Below are 20,775 nucleotides of genomic sequence, written 5' to 3'. Positions count from 1 at the left end.
ACCCTGTCTCTACTAAAAATAAAAAAATTAGCAGGGCACAGTGGCTCACGCCTATAATTCCAGCACTTTGGGAGCCAAGGCAGGTGGCTCCCTTCAGGTCATGAGTTTGAGACCAGCCTGGCCAACATGTTAAAACCCTGTCTCCTCTAAAGATATTAACAAATTAGCCGGGTGTGGGGGAAAGAGTGCCTGTAATCCCAGCTACTCGGGAAGCTGAGGCATGAGAATCACTTGAACCCAGGATATGAAGGTGCCACTGCCCTCTAGCCTGGGTAACAGAGTGAGACTGTCCCCCCGCAAAAAGCAAAAACAAAACAAAAAAACAAAGCCGTAGCTGGGACCAAGGCAGCCTGTTTTCCCTCCTGAGCCAAACTGGGGTCACCCTGCAGATCTAGAGGGGAGGGTCAAAGGCCTCACCGCCCACGACTCCCCTCAGCACATCCCTCTGGGAAACAAGAGCTGTTTATTGGTATTTACTGCACTCGGTCATGGCAGACCCTTTACCCAGGAACAAAGCCACCCCAGCTTGGAGGTGGCCCCATCACAAGGGCAATTATCCCAGTTATCCAGCATTCGGGGCTGGGTCGCAGCCGAGACCCATCCCTCCTGCGACATGTGCAGATGCGCTCAGACACCTGGGTCTTCCCCACACTTTTTGTTAATTTGCTCCCCTCTTCTTCGGATGTGGCCCCTGCTGCCTCTGACATGCACGCATTAGCAGGGCCTCACACCAAGGCTCCATATGAGGGGAAGATGCAGGGTCCAGTTCCTCCAGGAGCTGGTGATGGACGTCTTGAGAAAGGCGAGTCCCAAGTTCAAGACAGCTCATATCGAAGGGAAGGAGGTCCTCCAGAGGTAAAGGACAGGAGTCCAAGGAGGTGGCTTGGTTGTGGCGCAGCCCCTCGGGAGAGCCCAGAAATCTTCCAGACAGCACTGTCTGGAACAGGGCTGTGTGTTGAGTTCTGGCATTTCCATCCCCAACCTCAGTGTCCCCCATGCCCAAGGAGTGGCATCTCAGGCAGAGGTTTTGTCCCCTCTGAGGCCCTCTCTTAACAGGCCTCTGTTCTAGCTTCGCTGGGTAACCCTGGTCCCTGGTCAGGTAATAACACCACCATTGAGCTTTGACCCTGCAGCCTGGGGGTCCTTCCTGCTCACCTCCAAGCTGTCTCATGGTGCCATCTGTCTCTTCCCAGCTGCTTCCCTCGCCAGCACTACCAATACCCCACTCAATTTCTGCTGTTGAAATACTCCCAGTGTTTCGCTATCCTAGTAGGACCCGACTGAAGAGATGTCTGAAGGGCATCTCACGTCAACAACCAGACTCTCATCTTCCTCACAAGCCCCATCTGCCCCATTCAATCAACAACCCCCTCATCCACCCACAGTTCTGGCCACAAAGCTAGGGGTCATCATGGATTTGTCTCCTCCCTCGCCCCGACATCCACACCATCATCCCATTCTTCCACACACATCCCACGTCTGAGCCCCACTCCCTCACTGCCACCACCCTGCTCTGGCCCACCACGCCCCTGCTGTCCCTCTTGTCCCTCCAATCCATTCTCCACAGCACACCTGAGTAACCTCTTAAATAGGTACATAGGATCCTGTCACTCCCCTTCATCAAACCGTCCAACAGCTTCCAGTTGCTCTGAGAATAAAATACCAAATCCCACGTGGGGCCCACGAGGCTCTGGGTGGTCCAGCCCCTGCCTGTCCCCAGCCTCGTCTCCTCACACTTGGTTTGGGTCACACTTGCCAGTTTTCTGGTCCTTCCAATAAAACAAGCCTGCTCCCGCCGGGCGCGGTGGCTCAAGCCTGTAATCCCAGCACTTTGGGAGGCCGAGGCGGGTGGATCACCAGGTCAAGAGATCGAGACCATCCTGGTCAACATGGTGAAACCCCGTCTCTACTAAAAATACAAAAAATTAGCTGGGCATGGTGGTGCGTGCCTGTAATCCCAGCTACTCAGGAGGCTGAGGCAGGAGAATTGCCTGAACCCAGGAGGCGGAGGTTGCAGTGAGCCGAGATCCGCCATTGCACTCCAGCCTGGGTAACAAGAGCGGAACTCCGTCTAAAAAAAAAAAAAAAGCCTGCTCCCACCTCAGGGCCTCTGTCTTCGCTTCCCGAAGCTCTTCCCATGGCTGGTTCTTTTCAGGCATTCTCAGTCTAGCCTCTGAATGCTCAGTTGACTTCACCCCATCATCCCTCACTGCCATGTCTTCTGGAGGCCTCACAGTACTTCTCCCTCTCTGAAACAATTTTACTCATGTGTGCACATGTGCATGTGTATGTGTGTGCATGTGTGGGGTGTGTGCGTGTGCTGACTGTCTCCCTTCTCTAGAATCTAGGTCCCATGAGATCAGGGAACCTCATCTCTAGGTTCCTGCTTTGCCCCATGCCCATCACAGTGCCTGACACAGAGTAGGTACTCAATAAATAGCTGCTAAATGCAGAACAAAGGAGTGACTGGGCACTCCTGGGGGAAGGGAGCCAGTGGTCTCTAAGGAGATGGTGTCCAGGGTCCCCCAGGTGGAGGGGCCCAAGTTCAGGGTGGCCCTGTCAGGTGACCCAGCTGCTGTGGATGAGGACCCTGGGCCGGTCAGAGGGACATGCTGGTGAGGTTGTCCTGGCTCAACAGTCCCTTCCGGCCCACGCTTGCCCCGTGCCCACTGCCTCCCGCACCCCCGCCGCCCCCACAGTACTCATGCAGCCTATGCCGCAGTGTGACGAGGGCTGACCCCAGGCAAGCGCCGTTGGGTGCATGGGGCCCACCAGGCAGCTGGAGCAGCAGCGTGGCCACGCCGGCCATGCCATCTTCTGTGGGCTCGAGGGTGATGGGCCCAGCTCGCAGCCCAGCAGTGGTGGCAGGGATGGCTGGCGGGCAGCAGCCCCCTCCCATGGGTCCCCAGGGCCCACCAGCCCCTGTCAGCAGCAGGGGTGCCAGGAAGGGCTCAGAGCGGCGGAAGGCAGGCGGTGGGAGCCCAGCCGGCTTCCAGGCAGGAGCCGGGGCAGCAGGGTCAGGTGGAAAGCAGACGGTGACCTTGGCGAAGGGGCGGCTGGCCATCTTGGTCATCTCCTGCAAGTGCCGGCGCTGCTCCTGCCGCTGGTCCAGGGCCTGCTTGGCCTTCCAGAGGAGCACACAGAGTGAGAGGAAGAGGAAGAAGCAGGAGAAGAAGACGGAGAAGAAGACAAACAGGTCGATGTGGGCCTGGTCCTGCCGGAAGAAGAGCAGGCCCTGCGAGTCAGCTGAGCCGTTAGCGCCGGGCCCACTCGGGTCTCCCACGCCCAGCAGTAGCAGGTAGAAGCGGCTCGACTTGAGGGCATGGTGCTCGTGCGGGTAGGTGATGACCAGCCGGTCCCGCACGCTGCGGACCACCAGCACTGCCGAAGGCTCTGTCACTGTCACGTAGGTAATCAGGCCCCGTGGCCACACCTCCCGCACCCGTGGCTCTGCTGGGGCACCTGGCCCACCGCTGGCCCCTGCTCCTGCTCCTCCTGGATCCCCAGCCCCCCGGGGCCCACCATCTGCTGGGGGCGGGGGTGGTGGTGGTGGGGGTGGCTGGATGTGTACAGTATGGATGCCGGTGTCAGGGGCCACACGGACCACGAAGGTGTCATAGGAGGTGGAGACATAGAGGTCCACAGCGCCGAAGGTCACGTCCAGCGTCAGGCGGATGTCCACGTTGGTGAACTTGGGCTGCACACCAAAGAGGACAGTGCGGCCGGGGCCTAGTGCCCGGCGCTTGGGCTCGTGGAAGCAGTTGGTTTGGGACGTGGGGTCCAGGCAGCACTCCTGCTCCACTGAGATGAGGCGATAGCACTGCTGACCGCCCAGCGGGCTCCCGTGGAACGATTCCCGGCACTTGGCGCACTGCGGGGAGGTTGAGAGGCGGTGGCCAATCAGGGCTGAGCACGGTGCCAGCCTGTCCCTCAAGCAGCAGTGGTGAATCTTCTATACCCATTGCTAAGTAGCCATTGCCCTGGGCCTCACCCCCACTGTCCCAGTCACTTCCCTGTGACCCCCTGGATCTTCTCTGCCACAGTGTAGACACTGCCAGGACCTGACACTCCAGCACTGCTGCCCCTGGTGTCGCCCTAGTTACCTGAGCACCCTGATACTGAGGCTTCTGGCACTCTGAGGTACAGCAATAAAGAGCACTGCTGCATTCTGACTCTACCTCTTGGCTAGCTGTGTGGCCTTGAACCAGCGACTTAACCTCCCTGAGCCTGAACACAGACTTAACCCATGAGCTCTGCACACAGGGAGCAACCACAGCGTGCTCACAGGACCACTGAGATCATGTGCATGGCACTCGGCGCAGGGCCAGCCAGCCTCGCCCGCCTGCCTGGCTACTTCTAGACTGTGCCAGGCACCTTCCCACCCCAGGGCCTTTGCAGTGGCAGACCATCTGCCTGCATGGTTCTCCTCTCACCTGTCAGCTTGTCAGGCACCCTCACCTCCTTCAGGTCTTTGCTCAAGAGCCTCCTTCTCACCCAGGCCTTCCTTGGCCACTGTGTCTACCACTCCACTCCCCAACAGCCCCAGCCCTTCTTTCTGCTTAACTTTCCTTTGAGCTTATCACTGTCTAACACCTGAGCATCTGACTGGTTTGTTCGTATCTGGGTATCTGGATGCCTCCGTGAGAACGCAAACTCCTAAGGACAGAACACTTGCCTGCTTTGCTCCCTGCTGTGTCCCCAGCAACCCACACAGGGCTTGGCATATACTAGGTGCTCAGTGACTGTGCTGAATGAAGGTATGGCTGGATAACCACCATGATTCCTATGGCTTAGTGGAAACCACTCAAGTTCTGAGATCAGACCAGGGTCACTCCAGGCTCCAAGCCTAACTGACTGCTTGACCTGTGGCAAGACTTTTTTTTGGGGGGCGGGGGATGGAGTCTCACTCTGTTGCCCAGGCTGGGTGCAGTGGTACAATCTCAGCTCACTGCAACGTCCATCTCCTGGGTTCAAGTGATTCTCCTGCCTCAGCCTCCCAAGTAGCTAGGATTACAGGTGCACACCATCACGCCCAACTAATTTTTGTATTTTTAGTAGAGACGGGGTTTCCCCATGTTGGCCAGGCTGGTCTCAAACTCCCAACCTCAGGTGATCCACCTGCTTCAGCCTCTCAAAGTGCTAGGATTGCAGGTGTGAGCTGCTGCACCCAGCTAGGACATTTAATGTCTCTGAATCTGTCTTCCTCTTAAGTCTGTACCCCACTGAGGACCCACCACAGTCTTTTTTTTTTTTTGAGATGGAGTTTCGCTCTTGTTACCCAGGCTGGAGTGCAATGGCACGATCTCGGCTCACTGCAACCTCTGCCTCCTGGGTTCAGGCAATTCTCCTGCCTCAGCCTCCTGAGTAGCTGGGATTACAGGCACGCGCCACCATGCCCAGCTAATTTTTTGTATTTTTAGTAGAGACGGGGTTTCACCATGTTGACCAGGATGGTCTCGATCTGTTGACCTCGTGATCCACCCGCCTCGGCCTCCCAAAGTGCTCGGATTACAGGCTTGAGCCACCGTGCCCGGCCACCACAGTCTTACAAAGCCTTTTGTATCTATACTGTCACCACTGTCTCCACAGCACCGCATCCAGATCTGTGGCAGACACTCCTCACATTCTAGCTATTACTGCAATTACTATTAGAACCAAGAGAAAACAGGTGCAGTGGCTCATGCCTGTAATCCCAGTGCTTTGGAAGGCTGAGGCAGGAGTGCCACCTGAGCCCAGGAGTTCAAGACCAGTCTGGGCAATGCAGTAAGATCCCCATCTTAATTTTTTTTTTTAATTAGCCAGCCATGGTGGTATGTGCCTGTAGTTACAGTTACTCAGGAGGCTGAGGTGGGAGGATCACTTGAGCTCAGGAGTTCAAGGCTGCAGTGAATTATGATTGTGCCTGGGTGACAGAGTAAGCCCTATATCAAAAAACAAAAACAAAAACTGGACCAGGCATGATGGCTCAGGCCTGTAATCCCAACACTTTGAGAAGCCCAGGTGAGTGGATTACTTGAGCTCAGGAGTTCAAGACTAGCCTGGGCAACATGGTCAAGCCCCACCTCTACCAAAATATTTATAAAAATTAGCCAGGCATGATGGTGCATTCCTATAGCCCCAGCTACTCAGGAGGATGAGGTGGGAGGGTGCCTGAAACCCAGGAGGCGGAGGTTGCAGTGAGCTGATATCGCACCACTGCACTCCAGCCTGGGTGAAAGAGCCAGACCCTCCTCTCAAAAATAAATACATAAACAAGAACCAAGAAAAACTGCTACTTCTGAACAGCCAACAGACCTGGTAGAGGAGGAGATCTGATTTAATCTGAGACTCCCTGGTAAAAGCCAAAAGACCCTTTCCTTATCAAGAAAGCAGAAACTCTAGGCCAGGTGTGGTGGCTCACACCTACAATCCTAGCACTTTGGGAGGCCAAGGCAAGCTGAGTGCCTGAGCTCAGAAGTTTGAGACTAGCCTGGGCAACATGGTAAAATCCCGTCTCTACTACAATACAAAAAATTAACTGGGCATGGTGGCATGCACCTGCAGTCCCAGCTACTCAGGAAACTGAGGTAGGAGGATCACGTGAACCCAGGAAGTGGAGGCTGCCACGAGCAAAGATCACACCACTGCACTCCAGCCTGGGTGACAGAGCAAGACTGTTTCCAAAAAAAATTAAATTAAATTAAAAATGTTTTAAATGAAACAGAAATTCTGGCCCAGGACAGAATCTGAAGGGCTTATAAAACTGTTGCCCTTTGGGGTGGAGTTGCACCTTTGCAGCTATTATGTTTCTGTAGATGGGTAAGAGAGACTAAGAGCAAAGGACTTTCTCTTCCCTGTGAGAATGGACAGAGAAGGTGGGTGGGTGGGGTGGTGGGAGCTGTACTCCAAGGACAGAACCTGGGACATCATGCAGGCAAGCCTGGAACACAGCAGCCAGCCAGGTGGCCAATGCAGGGGCTCCAGGAGCCTCCTTGCAGAAGAAAAATCGACATGCACTCAAGGGGAATTTGAATCTGGGTATGAAATGATATGAGAACTCTGCTAGTCTCAGCTCATCAGAGGGGTCTGCCAATCAGGGAAAATCTGCCTGAGGATGAAGCCAGTGCAGAGGAAAGCAGAGTCAAGATGCAGAGAGACTCCTGATAGCACTGTGTGAGCACCTGGATCCAGCCAGTCCTGAAGGTAGACCCCAGATCCTCAGTTCTTTTTTTTCCCCCTTTGGAATCGCTAGATTCAGAAGACCATCAGTTGTAAGAGTAAATATATTTTCTTTTCTTTCTTTTTTTTTTTTTGAGACAGAGTCCTGCAGACTTGACCTCCTGGGCACAAGCAATCCTCCCGCTTCCACCTCCCAAGTAGCCGGAACCACAGATGTGTGCCACCATGCCAGGCTAATTTTTAAATTTTTTCAGAGATGGGGGTCTCACTATGTGGCCTAGGCTGGTCTTGAACTCCTGGGCTCAAGTGATCTTCCCACCTCAACCTCCCAAGGTTCTGGGATTAAAGACGTGAGTAACCATGCCCAGCCTATTTTATTTTTCAGTTGAGCTACCATGAGGTAGATTTCCTGGCATGTGCTGCCTCTGGCTGTGACTATCTGAAATGGAGGCTGTCTCTCCACCAGTCTGAGAGCCCGCAGAGGCTCAAATCTGGGTCCTCAGTATCACTGCCCAGCGCCCGTAACTACGTGGGGCTCAGGAGCAGTCTGTCAAGCTGGCCTTGATCCCAAAACCACTGACTGGGAGTCATGTTGTCAGTCCTGCCCGAGCCTGGCTACCTCACCCAGCCCTGACCCCCACAGGGCCAGGCCCATCACTCGCTTCTGCAGCCGCACCTGGTACTTGTAGCAGTCTCTACGGTCACTGGGGGAGCTGCCCTGGCACGTGCCCGTCTCTGTGTTGTTCTGACATGGACAGCCCGTCCCATCCTGCTCGTTACATGTGTCTGCGTGGCCGTTACACTGGCATCTGGGGAAGAAGTTGAGGTTATGGAGCCCCCATGGCCTGCAGGGACCCAGGATGGACACCGCATATGTGAGCTCAACTGTGTGCAACAGGTCAGAGGAGGAAACTGAGGTTCACAGAGGTCAAGCTGTTTGCCCAAGGCCACAAAGCAGTTAAATTGCCATTGGGATTGGAACCTGAGCTGCACAGACTCCAGCACTCACTGAACACTCGGAAGGAAGGAGACGGAAAGGGGAGGCTGCTCCAAGGCCTCTGGCCTCAGCCGCCCCATCTTTCTCCATAGGGCTGCTCTGTGGCCTACACTTCAGCACTACTCTTGGAGGTAGGGGTCGGCATCACATTCCAGCTCCTTCCTCACCATGACCTCAGCCTGGGCGCTCCCTGAGGATGTGATCTCCTCCTGACTAAGGACACGGGACTAAGGAGGTGGTCTGGTTCCAGAGCTACTCCCAGTGTGAGGGCAGGCTCCTCGGCCCCTTTCCTCTTACTTGGTGCACTTCCCGTCCAGGAGGAAGTAGCCGTGCAGGCAGCTCTCGCATTTATCCCCATAGCTGTTATTCTGGCAGCTCACACACACAGCCTCATCTTCGCTAGGACCCTCTGTCACCCAGTTTTCAATCTGGTCAAGCAAGGACAGTGTGATCACAGAAAGGCATGGACCAGCCCCCTCCTCCCTTAGACTCAGGAGTCCAGGCTCCCACCCCCTCCTCCCTTAGACTCAGGAGTCCAGGCTCCCACCCCTCCTCCCTTAGACTCAGGAGTCCAGGCCACCACCCGCTCCTTCCTCAGACCCAGGAGTCCAGGCTCCCACCTGCCTCCTCCCTCAGACCCAGGAGTCCAGGCCCCCATCCCCCTCCTCCCTCAGACCCAGGAGTCCAGGCTCCAACCCCCTGCTCCCTCAGACCCAGGAGTCCAGGCCCCCACTCCCTCCTCCCTCATACCCAGGAGTCCAGGCTCCGACTCCCTCCTCCCTTAGCCTCAGGAGTCCAGGCTCCCACCTCCTCCTCCCTCAGACCCAGGAGTCCAGGCTCCCACCTCCTCCTCCCTCAGACCCAGGAGTCCAGGCTCCCACCCGCCTCCTCCCTCAGACCCAGGAGTCTAGGCTCCCACCCGCCTCCTCCCTCAGACCAAGGAGTCCAGTCCCCGACCCCCTCCTCCCTCAGACCCAAGAGTCCAGGCTCCCACCCCCCTCCTCCCTCAGACCCAGGAGTCCAGGCTCCCACCAGCCTCCTCCCTCAGACCCAGGAGTCCAGGCTCCCACCTGCCTCCTCCCTCAGACCCAGGAGTCCAGGTTCACACCCACTCCTCCCTCAGACCCAGGAGTCTAAGCCCCCAGCCCCTCCTCCCTCAGACCTAGGAGTCTAAGCCCCCAGCTCCTCCTCCCTCAGACCCAGGAATCTAGGCCCCCAGCCCCTTCTTCCTCAGACCCAGGGGTCTAGGCCCCAGTCCCTCCTGCCTCAGGCCCAGGAGCCCCCAGCCCCTCCTCCCTTAGATCCAGGCAGAGCCCTACTCTCTTTCACCTCCTCTGGGTCCAATGAGTACTTCTCTGGCTCCCTCTTGGCCATTTCGAGCTCCTTCCTGGAGACGCAGACATGGCTATTTCCACGACAGAAGGCGTGGCAGGGCCGGCAGGTCCCACCTCCCACAGCTGAACCCACAAACAGTGGGAGGCACTGCTCACAGTGGCTGCCCTGAGAACCGGGGACAGGGTGGTCAGAGAGACTAGAGTCACCAGGGCGTGAGGGGCACAGGGGCAGGTTCTGAGAGCCCATGGGAGGGCAGCACGGGCTTAGGTACTTGGTTTGGACAATCCCAGGCTGCCTGGGATTTAGTCTCCACCTTCCCTGGCACACCTGCAGCCCAAAGTCCTGAGTTCAAAACCCTTCCCTCCATCATCTCAAAGCCTCCTCCACATGCCTGTCCTGGCCCGGCACCCCTCAATCCAATATTCCAGGCCAGACCCTCTGGGATACAAACTCAGGCAGTGTCCCCCAAGTCTCCACACATCTCCCTGGGACAGGGCTCTGGCTTATCAGGGCTCAGCATGAGATGCAAGCTGCCTAAGCGGCAAGGGCCTGGGCGGCCCACCTTGGTGTGGTTGCGGCAGAGCAGGCAGTGGTCACGCGCCCCGACACCAGCACATTCACTGTGGCGGTTGCAGCGGCATTCCGTGGAGCAGTTGCGGCCAACAAAGCCGAAGTGGCAGCGGCAGTGGTCGGGCTCCACACAGGAGCCATTCACGCAGCCCTGGGCACACACTGGGCGGCACAGCCCTGTCACGCTGCAGGGGCAAAGTGGGGGTCAGGGCAGGTGGCCACCCTCCTCATGGCACCATGGCCAGCACCCCACCCACTACCCCACCCTCTTCTCAACTGGCTGCTCAGCCCTGGCCTTCCCGTCGCCAACTCCTCTTCAGGATCTAGCCCACCACCCCCTCCATGTGTAGCCTACAACCCTCTCTCCTCTTTTGAGGGTACCCTATTTTCTTTTTTATTTTTTTGTAGAGATGGGGGCCTCCCTATGGGCTTAAGTGATCCACCTGCCTCGGCCTCCCAAAGTGCTGGGATTACAGGCATGAGCCACCGTGCCCAGCCATTGGGGTACCCTATTAAACTCATTGTTCCCTGCTCAGTCTCACCACCCTTACCCGCCCAGGATCAATCCCACTGCCTTCATGCCCTAGGTTTCCTTTTCTTCCATCTTGCTTTGCTCTAGGCCTCACCGTTACTGCTCCCCACACTCCCCCACCCCAGCCTGTCTGGCCCCCCACTGCCTGCAGCCTCACTTGTCCATGGTGTAGCCCGTCTTGCAGCTGCACTCATAGCCATGGGGCTGGTCGTGGCAATTCTGCGTCTCGTTGCAGTCATGGTGCCCGTTTGCACACTCGTCCTCGGGAGGGCAGGACAGGAAGGCCCAGGAGGCCTCCGGACGCCCACATGTCAGCCCTAGCACCAAGAATACAGTATTTTGCCTGGAGAGGGCCCTGTACCACCTGCCCCAGCCACCTACACTCTCCCTTCTGCTTCCTCTGAGCCCCACCTCTGGGTCTGGCCTAGCACCCCCAAGTTTACTGCATCAGACCCCAGCCAAGGGCCAGCCCCTCTCCCTCCACCCCCAAAGCCCTCTCACCATCACGGGGGCCGCTGAGTCCACCCTCCATGCAGCGGCCGCCCCCATCCTGGCCCCACCAGGCACACCAGCCGCAATGGGGGCGCCGCAGGCACAAGGCACACTGGGTTGCCTGAGCACAGCCCAGAGAGCAGCTCTCAGGTCCCCGGAGCAGCCGCCCACAGCCTCCGGCCATACATCGCAGGGGCAGGTACGACGGGCTCAGACACTGTATTGGGAGGAATGGGGATGCAGGAAAGAGAGAGGTGGGGAAACAAGGTTAAACAAACACATTCCCGATATCTTCCCAGACCACACCCTCTTTGAGGTCTCACCCCTCCCTAGCAGCAGACAGGTAGAGCAAAGTGGACACTAGCTGGGGTCATGACGTCTTCCCTCTTAAGCATTTGTAACTACACCCCAAAGCTGGAAGTCGGGCTGGGAAGGGATCGTGAAACTGGAAGGTTGCTTGGGCACAGTGGCTCACACCTGTAATCCCAATACTTTGGGAGGCTACAGCAGGAGGATCACTTGAGCCCAAGAGTTCCAGACCAGCCTGGGCAGCATAGTGAGACACCATCTCTACAAAAAATAAAAAATTAGCTGGGCGTAGTGGTGAATACCTGTAGACCCAACTACCTGGGGGCTGAGGTGGAAGGATTTTTTTGAGCCTGGGAGGTTGAAGCTGCAATGAGTCATGACCGGATCACTGCACTCCAGCCTGGACAACACAGTAAGACCCTGTCTCAAAAAAAGAAAACAGCCAGGTGCGGTGGCTCATGCCTATAATCCCAGCACTTTGGGAGGCCCAGGCGGGCGGATCACCTGAGGTCGGGAGTTCGAGACCAGCCTGACCAATACGGAGAAACACCATCTCTACTAAAAATACAAAATTAGCCAGGTATGGTAGCGCATGCCTATAATCCCAGCTATTCAGGAAGCTGAGGCAGGAGAATGGCTTGAACTTGGGAGATGAAGGTTGTGGTGAGCTGAGATTGCGCCACTGCACTCCAGCCTGGGCAACAAGAGTGAGAATCCATCTCAATAAAAAATAAAAATAAAACAAAAAAAGAACATAAACTGGAAGCAGTGAAGGGATTGTTTAGATAAGCAAATGGTGATCAAATAAAGAGAATGTAGACAGACAGGAAAAGAGCAGGCTGCAGAAAGAGACAGAGATGAGAACCATGTGCCCCCCAAAGACAGATGGAAAGGCAGCTTTCCAGGCTCTGCCTCCAGTTTCTCGTGAGGCCCTGCTGTACTTTCTACCTTGGGTTCCAACAGGTACCACTGTATTGGTGGAGGGAGCTCCCCTTCACTGCCTCGAGAAGGGCGCTTCTGTTTCTTCCAGGTAAAAGAACAATGGCAACGATCCGAAGAGACAGAAAATAGTATCAAACCACAGTTGCTTAGAAAAAACATGGCTGCTGAGGCAAAAAGGCTTCTCCCACCCCAAACTGAGAAGCTGAAGAGTCCTTGGTTACGGGCTGGGTAGCAACTCACAAGCCAGGTTTATAATGTCAGGACCCAAAAAATGTACATAATGAGGTTCAGGCTCTTGGGAAGCCCCAACCCCTCTGTGTATGAGGCATTTTCTTTATTGCTTGGGCCATAAGTGAAGTCTAAGAGGAAAGAGATGAATCTGGGCCAGCTGCCTGAAAGCACTTAGGAAAAAGCAAAACCACCATGGAATCCTGAAATAGAAAACCCTGACTGCTGTGGCTGGAGCTCTGAGCTCACTGAGGGGCCTGCAAAGAGCTGAGCCTTGCTAAACTGCCAGAGGCATATTCTCTGCTGGGCTGGGCTTCCAGATCTAAATTTAGGGCACCCGTTGGCAGATGGTGGGACAATCTGGGAGGGGTAGAGAACCCTGAATCCTCAGTCCTGGACAGCACTTTTTGCTGTGATCTCCCCAGTGACTAAATGCAACGATGCCCAACACCACACACTGCATTTCCTGAGTTTGTGGAAAAGGTGTATGAACAAAAGTTCTGAGAGCAAGACTCTAGCTCATTTGCTGACATTACCCCCAGCCAAGCAAAATGCCCAGAACAAAGAAGGTACTCAATGATAAATTCGCTGAAGAGAGGGAGGGAGAATGGGAGGAAGGAGGCAGGCCAGGGAAGGGGTGCCTCTGCTGTCTACCCCAGACTCACAGGCTAAAGCCATTAAAAGGAACAATGCCAGATGGTTAGAATCAGGCAGCACTTGAGCCAAATCACAACATGTCTCACCTGCACACCTATTATGTTTGATTTGTGTGGCGAAATCTAAGTCAACACTTCTTTTTTTTTTTTTTTTGGGATGGAGTCACTCCAGGCTGGAGTGCAGTGGCATGATCTTGGCTTACTGCAACCTCCACCTCCTAGTTCAAGCAATTCTCCTGTCTCAGCCTCCTGAATAGCTGGGACTACAGGCACCCGCCACCACATCCAGCTAATTTTTTTGTTGTTGTTGTAGTTTTAGTAGAGATAGGTTTCACCATATTGGTCAGGCTGTCTCAAACTCCTGACCTTGTGATCTGCCTGACTCAGCCTCTCAAAGTGCTGGGATTATAGGCATAAGCCACTGCGCCCGACCAATGTTTTTGTTTTTGTTTTTTGTAGAGATGAGGGTCTATGTTGCCCAGGCAGGTCTTGAACTCCTGGCCCCAAGCAATCAATCTGTCTCGGTCTCTTGGTTGCTTGAACTGGGAGTGTTGAGATTATAGGCCTGAGCCACCAAACCCAGCTAAGCCATCACTTTGAAGCTAGAAGGTTTCATAGAAGTTCTGGCAAAAGTCCCTTCTTACATTCACATACACCATCAACACTGCTCATCTGGTCGGGGGGCAGGCTGTGCTCTCCAATTCACTGGCCTCACCTCATCCCCTTGTCCCTCCTAGCCATGCCCCCATTTCCTTAGCTGCCCCAGTTCTTCAGGTATCTGAGAACCTGGCAGGCACTGAGAGGCTGGGGGAACAGCACATGCTAACAGGGCTCTGGACGTGCCTTCTGGTCCCTAGAACTCTCACAAAGATAAATGATGGAAATTTCAATAGTATCTGGAGAGGACTTACACTACCAGTAGAACCCCAGGCTTGGGGATGAGAGGCTTGTGCTTACTACAGACCAAAATCACAAGGGCTTCTGCTCTTCCAGCCACACTGACAGCCCCCATGGGGAATCCTTCAGCCACTTCTTGGTGTGTCCCATACAGTGAAGACTGGGAATCCTCCCAGTGGCAGGACTTGGGTCAGCCAGATTGGCCCTCCCACCACTGCTCATTACAATAACAATGCTCATAATCATTAGCCATTTTTTAGTCCTTACTGAATGGCAGGCATTGCTCTATGCTCTAAGTAAATTCTCCTCCATTTAACTGGTAAAACCTCCCAGGGCACAGGATCTAGTGAAATGATGCCCATTTTAGCAAACTCTTACTGAGGTCTCAGGGAGGGCAAGTCACTCAACCAAAGTCAAACAGTCAGGAAGTGGCAAAGCTGGAGTCAAACCCAGACCCCACTGACTTCACAGCCTGAGCTTTTGATCACAAGACAAACTACCTCCAGGTGAGAGATAACATGCCACTCCCAGGCAGGGATCCTGGCACTGGATGCCAAGGTCTGTGGGATTCTTGGTCTTCCACACCGCACCCTCCTGGTCTCGAATTTCCAGGAAGTGCTGTTGATTTCTTTAGTCCACCTCTCAAGATGACAAGTGTCCCACATCCCTGCACTGTTGCCTACTAGTGTCTGGGTGGTGGCTGGACTGATCACTTAGTTCATGGGTTGTGGGATGGTGAGTAGTTTTGCCTCGAATGGGTATTGCACAATCGAGGTATGAATGAGGAAGGGACTATGGCTGAGTGACATTGCTTCCACATATGACACTGGGAGGTGAATGTGTCTCATCTCTCACCAGGAGGCAGTGGGGTGGGGTGCAAATAGCTTTGTCTTCCACCACAACAGCTTCATCATGTCACGTGGAAGCATCTTTGGAACAGACTTTCTGGAAACAAGAGAGCATGTGCCAGGCAGTCCAAGGGGCGGACTGTCACAGATAGGCCCAGGCCACACCCACCTTCAGGAATCATCTCTCCGCCTTATAGCCCAGAGTAGGCCTGGATCTCACCTGCCATGTTTGAACCACATGCTCCTAGCCCTCCCTGTCCACATCCCACTACACCAAGGCTGGACGTGCAGCTGGTGCACTAAGTCAGAGTCTCTCCTGGAGAACGTGACCTAATCCACAGACACACAGATGACCATGGTCTCTGGAATTAGAAGGCATCTAGACTGGGGGTCAAGGCCACCATCTGAGGCCATGTGTGTTGACGATCAGGCCGAGAGAAACCAGACAATGGAGAAATGTGAAGAACAGCTGAGGTGACAGGTCATGTGGCCAGAAAGCGACAGAGCAGCAACACTTCCTGCTCTCAGAGTCCATCAAGTACCCCCACTTCCTTACAACGAAACCAGCTCAAGGGAGTGTCTGTTTCTTACAACCAAAAGTTCCATAAGTAGAGAGAGAAAGAGAGACAGGAGGGAAGCAGAAAAGGTCTGGGAGGCTAAAGGGAGAAGTATTAAGAGTCATGGACATGAACCTATGGCTTATATCGGGAAAATTAAAAATACAAAATTAAGTTAAAAATGTTTAAAAGTCATGGAAAGGATGGGGAGACCATGATACCATGGACAAGAGTTGGAGAGGCAGAGGCTGGGGGCTGGGAAAGTGGCACATGCAGCAGGGACCCTCAAGAAGCAACGAGGGAGGAAAGAGATGGTGGCAGGAGAAGGAAGCAGGGCTGTGCAGCCAGAGCCAGGAGATGGAAGGGGGAGGCAGAATAGGAGACGGTGGGAGAAAGGGCCCTGCCAGGGCAGAGAGGAGGAGACCTGCATGGGCCCTCGCCTGGCGTGGGTCCTGGCCAGGTGTGGTACCTGCTGTAGGCTGCTGCTCCAGACACAGTGCTGCCAGCCCCCATCGGCTCCCTTAGAGTCCAGGCAGGAGGTGCAGTTGGGCAGGAGGTGACAAGGTGTGGGGCAGGGTAGTGGGGGTGATGATTCCACTGGCATGGGGGACACATTCAGCAGAGAGTGGCTGAAGCACGTCCAGTCATAGGTGGGCTGCACTGAGAGGATGCGGCGGGTCTCCCCTGGGTGGGGGCACCCAGATTAGGACCTCAGACCCAGATCAGACGTCCAGCCCCTCCTCCCTCAGACCCAGGAGCCCAGGCCCAGCCCCTCCTCCCTCAGACCCAGCAGCCCAGGCCCCCACCCCTCATCCCTAAGACCCAGCAGCCTAGGCCCCCAGCCCCTCCTCCCTAATACCCAGGTGTCCAGGCCCCAGCCCCTAATCCTTCGGACCCAGGAGTCCAGGCCCCCAGCCCCTCCTCCCTCAGACCCAGGAATCCAGGCCCCCCACCCCTCCTCCCTCAGACCCAGGAGCCCAGGCCCAGCCCCAGCCCCTCCTCCCTCAGACTCAGCAACCCAGGATCCCCGCCCCTCCTCCCTCAGACCAGGAGTCTAGGCCCCTAGCCCTTCCTCCCTCAGACCCAGAAGTCCAGGCTCCTCGCCCCTTCTCCCTCAGACCTAGGAGATGAGGTGCCCAGCCCCTCCTCCCTGAGACCCAGGAGTCCAGGTCCTGAGACCCCTCTCAGGAAGCGGGCTGCTGCTCACCTGTCCTCTTGAACTGCCGCGTCCACATGCACTTGCCCTCGCGCGTGCACTGCTCACAGTCGGCAGCCCCGCAGGCGGCCTCGGAGCAGTTCCCTGCCCAGAAGACCTCTCGCTGGTTGATCCGACAGTCGTTCTCAGAGGTGCAGGACCCATTGCGTCCAATGCAAGCACCCTCGGGGCAGTTGGTACACCACTTACAGCGGGGGGCAGATGCCTGGTGGGGGAAGATGGGCTGGATGGGACCCTCAGCACCCCTCCTGAGTCAGCTGAGGGCTCGGTGGTTCCTTAAACCCTGGGGTGGGTGAGACAACTGACCAGAGTGCAGACCACCCTGCCCTCTACCTGCTGTTCCCAGTCCCCGCCTCCCCCACCACTCACTTCTCCATCTCCAGGTTGCAGGGTCCGAGGATGGCGGGCCAGGCACTCACTGCAGGTCCGGAGACGTCGACATTCCTCTGGGGAGCGAGGCATTGGGGAGCAGGGGGAGCCCCCGCAGCCCAGCCTAAAGGACATGAGGCCTGGCTCACTCACAACCATCCTGACCCCATCCTTCTGCCTCCCAGACACTGTCCCGTTGGGGAGCTCTGGCCCCCGACCCTGTGTCCCAACATGGACACAGCACAGGCCTCCTGAGCCTGGTTCTCCCCATCCACACTTGGTAACAGATGGTCCCACATCCACCTGTCACCCAGGCCAGAGACACTGGACCCCAGGTCCTACAGCCCATGCAGCCACCGAAGCCTTCTGCCTCCTGGATTTCTCTGACCATCCCCTCTTCCCCAGCCCTGCAGCCCCTTGCCCAACTCAACCTGGTCCCCACCTGCAGCTTCTCACCACTCTGCCCCTCACAACAGCTCCAGGGATCTCACTACCCAGGACCATCCCTGCCCTCACCAGCTTGGGCCTTCCGTGGCTGCCTATCCCACACAGTGGGGGTCCATATCCGTTATCCCAAATCCCAAGAGGTACATACGTTTCAGACTATCCTGGATTTCAGAAAAGCAGTGGGTGTGCCCACTGTTATACACACCTCCAGTGGGGTGTGGGGGAAGGAGCACCCCTTAATCAAACCATTAACATTCCTGTGGTAACTGACAACACATCCATCAGACGAATAAGGCCCACTAGTAGCCTCAAGTCAGTGAAGGTGATGGGGCAGCCAGGCGAGTCTGCTAAGCCTAGGAAAGCACCTTCAGCATCCAGGGATGTCTGCATTCCCAGAACCGCAGCTGAGGGGTCTGTGGAGCTGGACGGAGCCAGTGCCTCTGCCAGGCACGGGAAGCCCTTTCTGTGCTGATCCCGTCCAGCTTCCAGTCTCAGTCTCACTTCTGAATCGCTGATGGTCTAAACTACTGTTCTTTTAGGGCCCAGTTCAGACCCAGCTCCACCAGCAAGCATTCTCACATGAGACCCCAGTCCCAGGCAGGGCTCACCACTCAGATCTCCCCTGGCCTCCCTGCCTGCAGTGATTCACCCCCTTTCCTGAACCACATGGTATACTCCCGTGGCCTCCCTCCTGGCGTGGCCTAGCACAGGACCCCCTTTGGAGGGCTCCAGTCCCCAGTGCCTGCCTTGGTTGCCATGGTTACCTGTGTGCCTGATCCCCAGACAAGCAGGCCCCATGGCACCAGATGCAGGCCCCAGACTGGTTACAAGCTTCGGGTGAGGACAGCAGGCGGCAGGGGTCAGAAGGCAGGGTCAGCGCCAGCAGGCGGCCCAGGGCCACTCCTCCAAAACCCCCAGAGATGTACAGGCGGCTCCCGACTGCCGCCACAGCATGGGCCACGGACTCCTCCATTGGGGGCCCCACAGAGGCTGGGCCTGAGGAAAGATGGGGTATTCAGACAGATAAAGACAGGGTCAAAGGAGAGCAGAAGCAGGGCCGGGCGCGGGGCTCACGCCTGTAATCCCAGCACTTTGGGAGGCCGAGGCGGGTGGATTATGAGGTCAAGGGATCGAGACCATCCTGGTCAACATGGTGAAACCCCGTCTTTACTAAAAATACAAAAAATTAGCTGGGCACGGTGGCGTGTGCCTGTAATCCCAGCTACTCAGGAGGCTGAGGCAGGAGAATTGCCTGAACCCAGAGGGCGGAGGTTGCGGTGAGCCGAGATCGCACCATTGCACTCCAGCCTGGGTAACAAGAGCGAAACTCCGCCTCAAAAAAAAGAGAGAAAAAGAGACAAAGGATCAGAGAGAGAAGCAAAAAGAAAAGAAATCACACCCAGAAATACACTCACAACCATCACTCACATTGAAATAAAAAGGCAAGTGACAGGCACACTTCTAACCTATGATCAGCAAAGACAGGTTGGAAGCACCCCTATGTCTAATAGGGTTGTCTCTAGAGAAGGGGATTATGGCTGGTTTTTTTCTTCCTATTTTACAAATTACATACAGTGAACACTGTTACTTTTATAGTCAGAATAAAAAACTTCTCCAGGAAAAAAAAGGGAGGGAATCTCCTGGTGTTTAGATAATACAGAGGGGCGGGAGTTCTGCCAGTGGGTCTGCAGGGCCCAGTGACACCTGAGGAGTGGGAGTCCCAGGACAGGGATGGGGCTCCTCCTGGATGTCCCTCGGCCTCCTGGAAGCCACAATGGGGACTTACGGGTGAGGTCGGGCAGAATCCAGGCATTGCAGTTGACCTGGTAGAGCAGAACGTCGCTGCTGAACTCATCGGGGTCCGAGCGTCCCCCAAGAACCACCATGGTGTCCCCTAACAGGGCGGAGGCATGGAAAAGCCGGGGGCGAGGCTGTTGGGGACACAGGGGACAGGATGGCCTGTCAGAACTGACCTCTGCTCCCTCCCAGCCCTCCTGCCACCCCTGCCCTTCCCTACCTGTCCCCACCAGCCCAGCCAATTCTAATCCTCCTCAAATCTCACCTCCTTCCTCCAGGAAACCTCCTATACCCCCAAGAGCAGCCCACAAAGCCATCTCCCTCCTGAGTTCCCGGAAGCCCCATGACCCAAGCTACTCCCCAGGAACTTGACCCAGACCCCTTGAAATGAGACACCCACATTCCTCACACAATCTCGCTAGTGACAGTGGGGGTGTCCTGGGGGTGAGGCTCCTCGAGTCTCTTGCTTCTAGCCCCCCACAACCCCCAAGATGGGCTTGAAACATGTGGACTGAAACCACCAGTGTCTCTAACCAGTGCAGACAGGGGTCCCTGCCCTCCCACACATGTTCTCCTTGGCCTTAAAGGCAGAAAGTGTCGAGCCTCGGTCCTGTTTTGTATGAGTGGAAAAACCCAGGAAGGGGAAGGGGCCTGTCACAGGCACACCAAGAGTCAGGGCAGAGCTGGGCAGAGCTCATGCCTCTGACCTCCTGGCCTCAGGTTCTCTCCCAAATCAGGGATGGAAGCAGGGGAGATGTGGGGGTGTCTGCTTAACACAGAAAGGAGGGGAAGCAGGAATCTGGGATGGAGCCAGTCCCTGGGTCATTGGGAAAGAGGGGCCCTCCCTCCTGTCCCCTACATCCATGGGTCTGGACCTCTTTTCCTGACCTTTGCCCCCTGAGAAGGGGCCAGCAGGCTCCAGGTGCGGTCAGGACAGTGCAGGGAGTAGAGCTCGGGGGATGGGGCCGCCAGCTCCACATGGAAACGGAAGCCCCCAAACACATAGAGGGAGTCAGTGGCCTCGTGGTAGACGGCAGAGTGACCATAGAGACCTGGGGAGGGGCAGGGTGATAGGCTGGCAGAGGGGTTGATGACAGCATTGACTCCGCCAACCTCCCGGCCCGGCTGTTCGGTGACCACTCCCTTCACTGGCTGAGGCTGGAGCCCTGGGGGTCCCTCTCCACCCATCCCTCTCACTTGGGTTTGAACAGACAATCATTGGAGACTCTGGGAAAGGGAAGGGAGTCCTCAACTGGCAGGAAGCTCTGCCAGGTTCTTGGGAGAGAGACAGGGTGTCCAGAATGTCTGACGGGGGACAGTGATCGAAGAAAGGAGGAGAAATTGAGGAAGGAGAACCTCTGAGGAACAGCGAGCTCTGAGCCTGGGGGCAGGGGACGGTGGCACATGTGGCCAGGAGCGGGCAGT

At 56.0% G+C, this 20,775-nt stretch overlaps 1 protein-coding gene across 2 annotated transcripts in view; it reads right to left on the bottom strand.

Annotated features, from left to right (window-relative positions):
- Positions 1-446: 446 nt before the first annotated feature.
- Positions 447-20,775, bottom strand: part of MEGF8 (multiple EGF like domains 8) — a 54,798-nt gene continuing 34,469 nt past the window's right edge. The window contains exons 29-41 of one of the 2 annotated variants that reach the window (XM_035284520.3): positions 20,239-20,402; positions 19,340-19,484; positions 18,318-18,549; positions 17,107-17,230; positions 16,729-16,942; positions 15,991-16,205; positions 11,094-11,301; positions 10,750-10,909; positions 10,053-10,245; positions 9,485-9,655; positions 8,453-8,583; positions 7,835-7,967; positions 447-3,871 (exon numbers count right to left, since the gene is read on the bottom strand). In XM_035284520.3, the coding sequence (XP_035140411.1) occupies positions 2,600-3,871; positions 7,835-7,967; positions 8,453-8,583; positions 9,485-9,655; positions 10,053-10,245; positions 10,750-10,909; positions 11,094-11,301; positions 15,991-16,205; positions 16,729-16,942; positions 17,107-17,230; positions 18,318-18,549; positions 19,340-19,484; positions 20,239-20,402 (3,362 nt within the window). In that variant the 3' untranslated portion in view covers positions 447-2,599. The remainder of the gene's footprint in view (positions 3,872-7,834; positions 7,968-8,452; positions 8,584-9,484; positions 9,656-10,052; positions 10,246-10,749; positions 10,910-11,093; positions 11,302-15,990; positions 16,206-16,728; positions 16,943-17,106; positions 17,231-18,317; positions 18,550-19,339; positions 19,485-20,238; positions 20,403-20,775) is intronic. The other variant, XM_035284521.3, reaches the window with a different exon arrangement.

The sequence above is a fragment of the Callithrix jacchus genome, chromosome 22, assembly GCF_049354715.1.
Source record: "Callithrix jacchus isolate 240 chromosome 22, calJac240_pri, whole genome shotgun sequence".
Classification (NCBI taxonomy): domain Eukaryota; kingdom Metazoa; phylum Chordata; class Mammalia; order Primates; family Cebidae; genus Callithrix; species Callithrix jacchus.
This window is presented reverse-complemented; position numbering and strand designations above follow the sequence as displayed.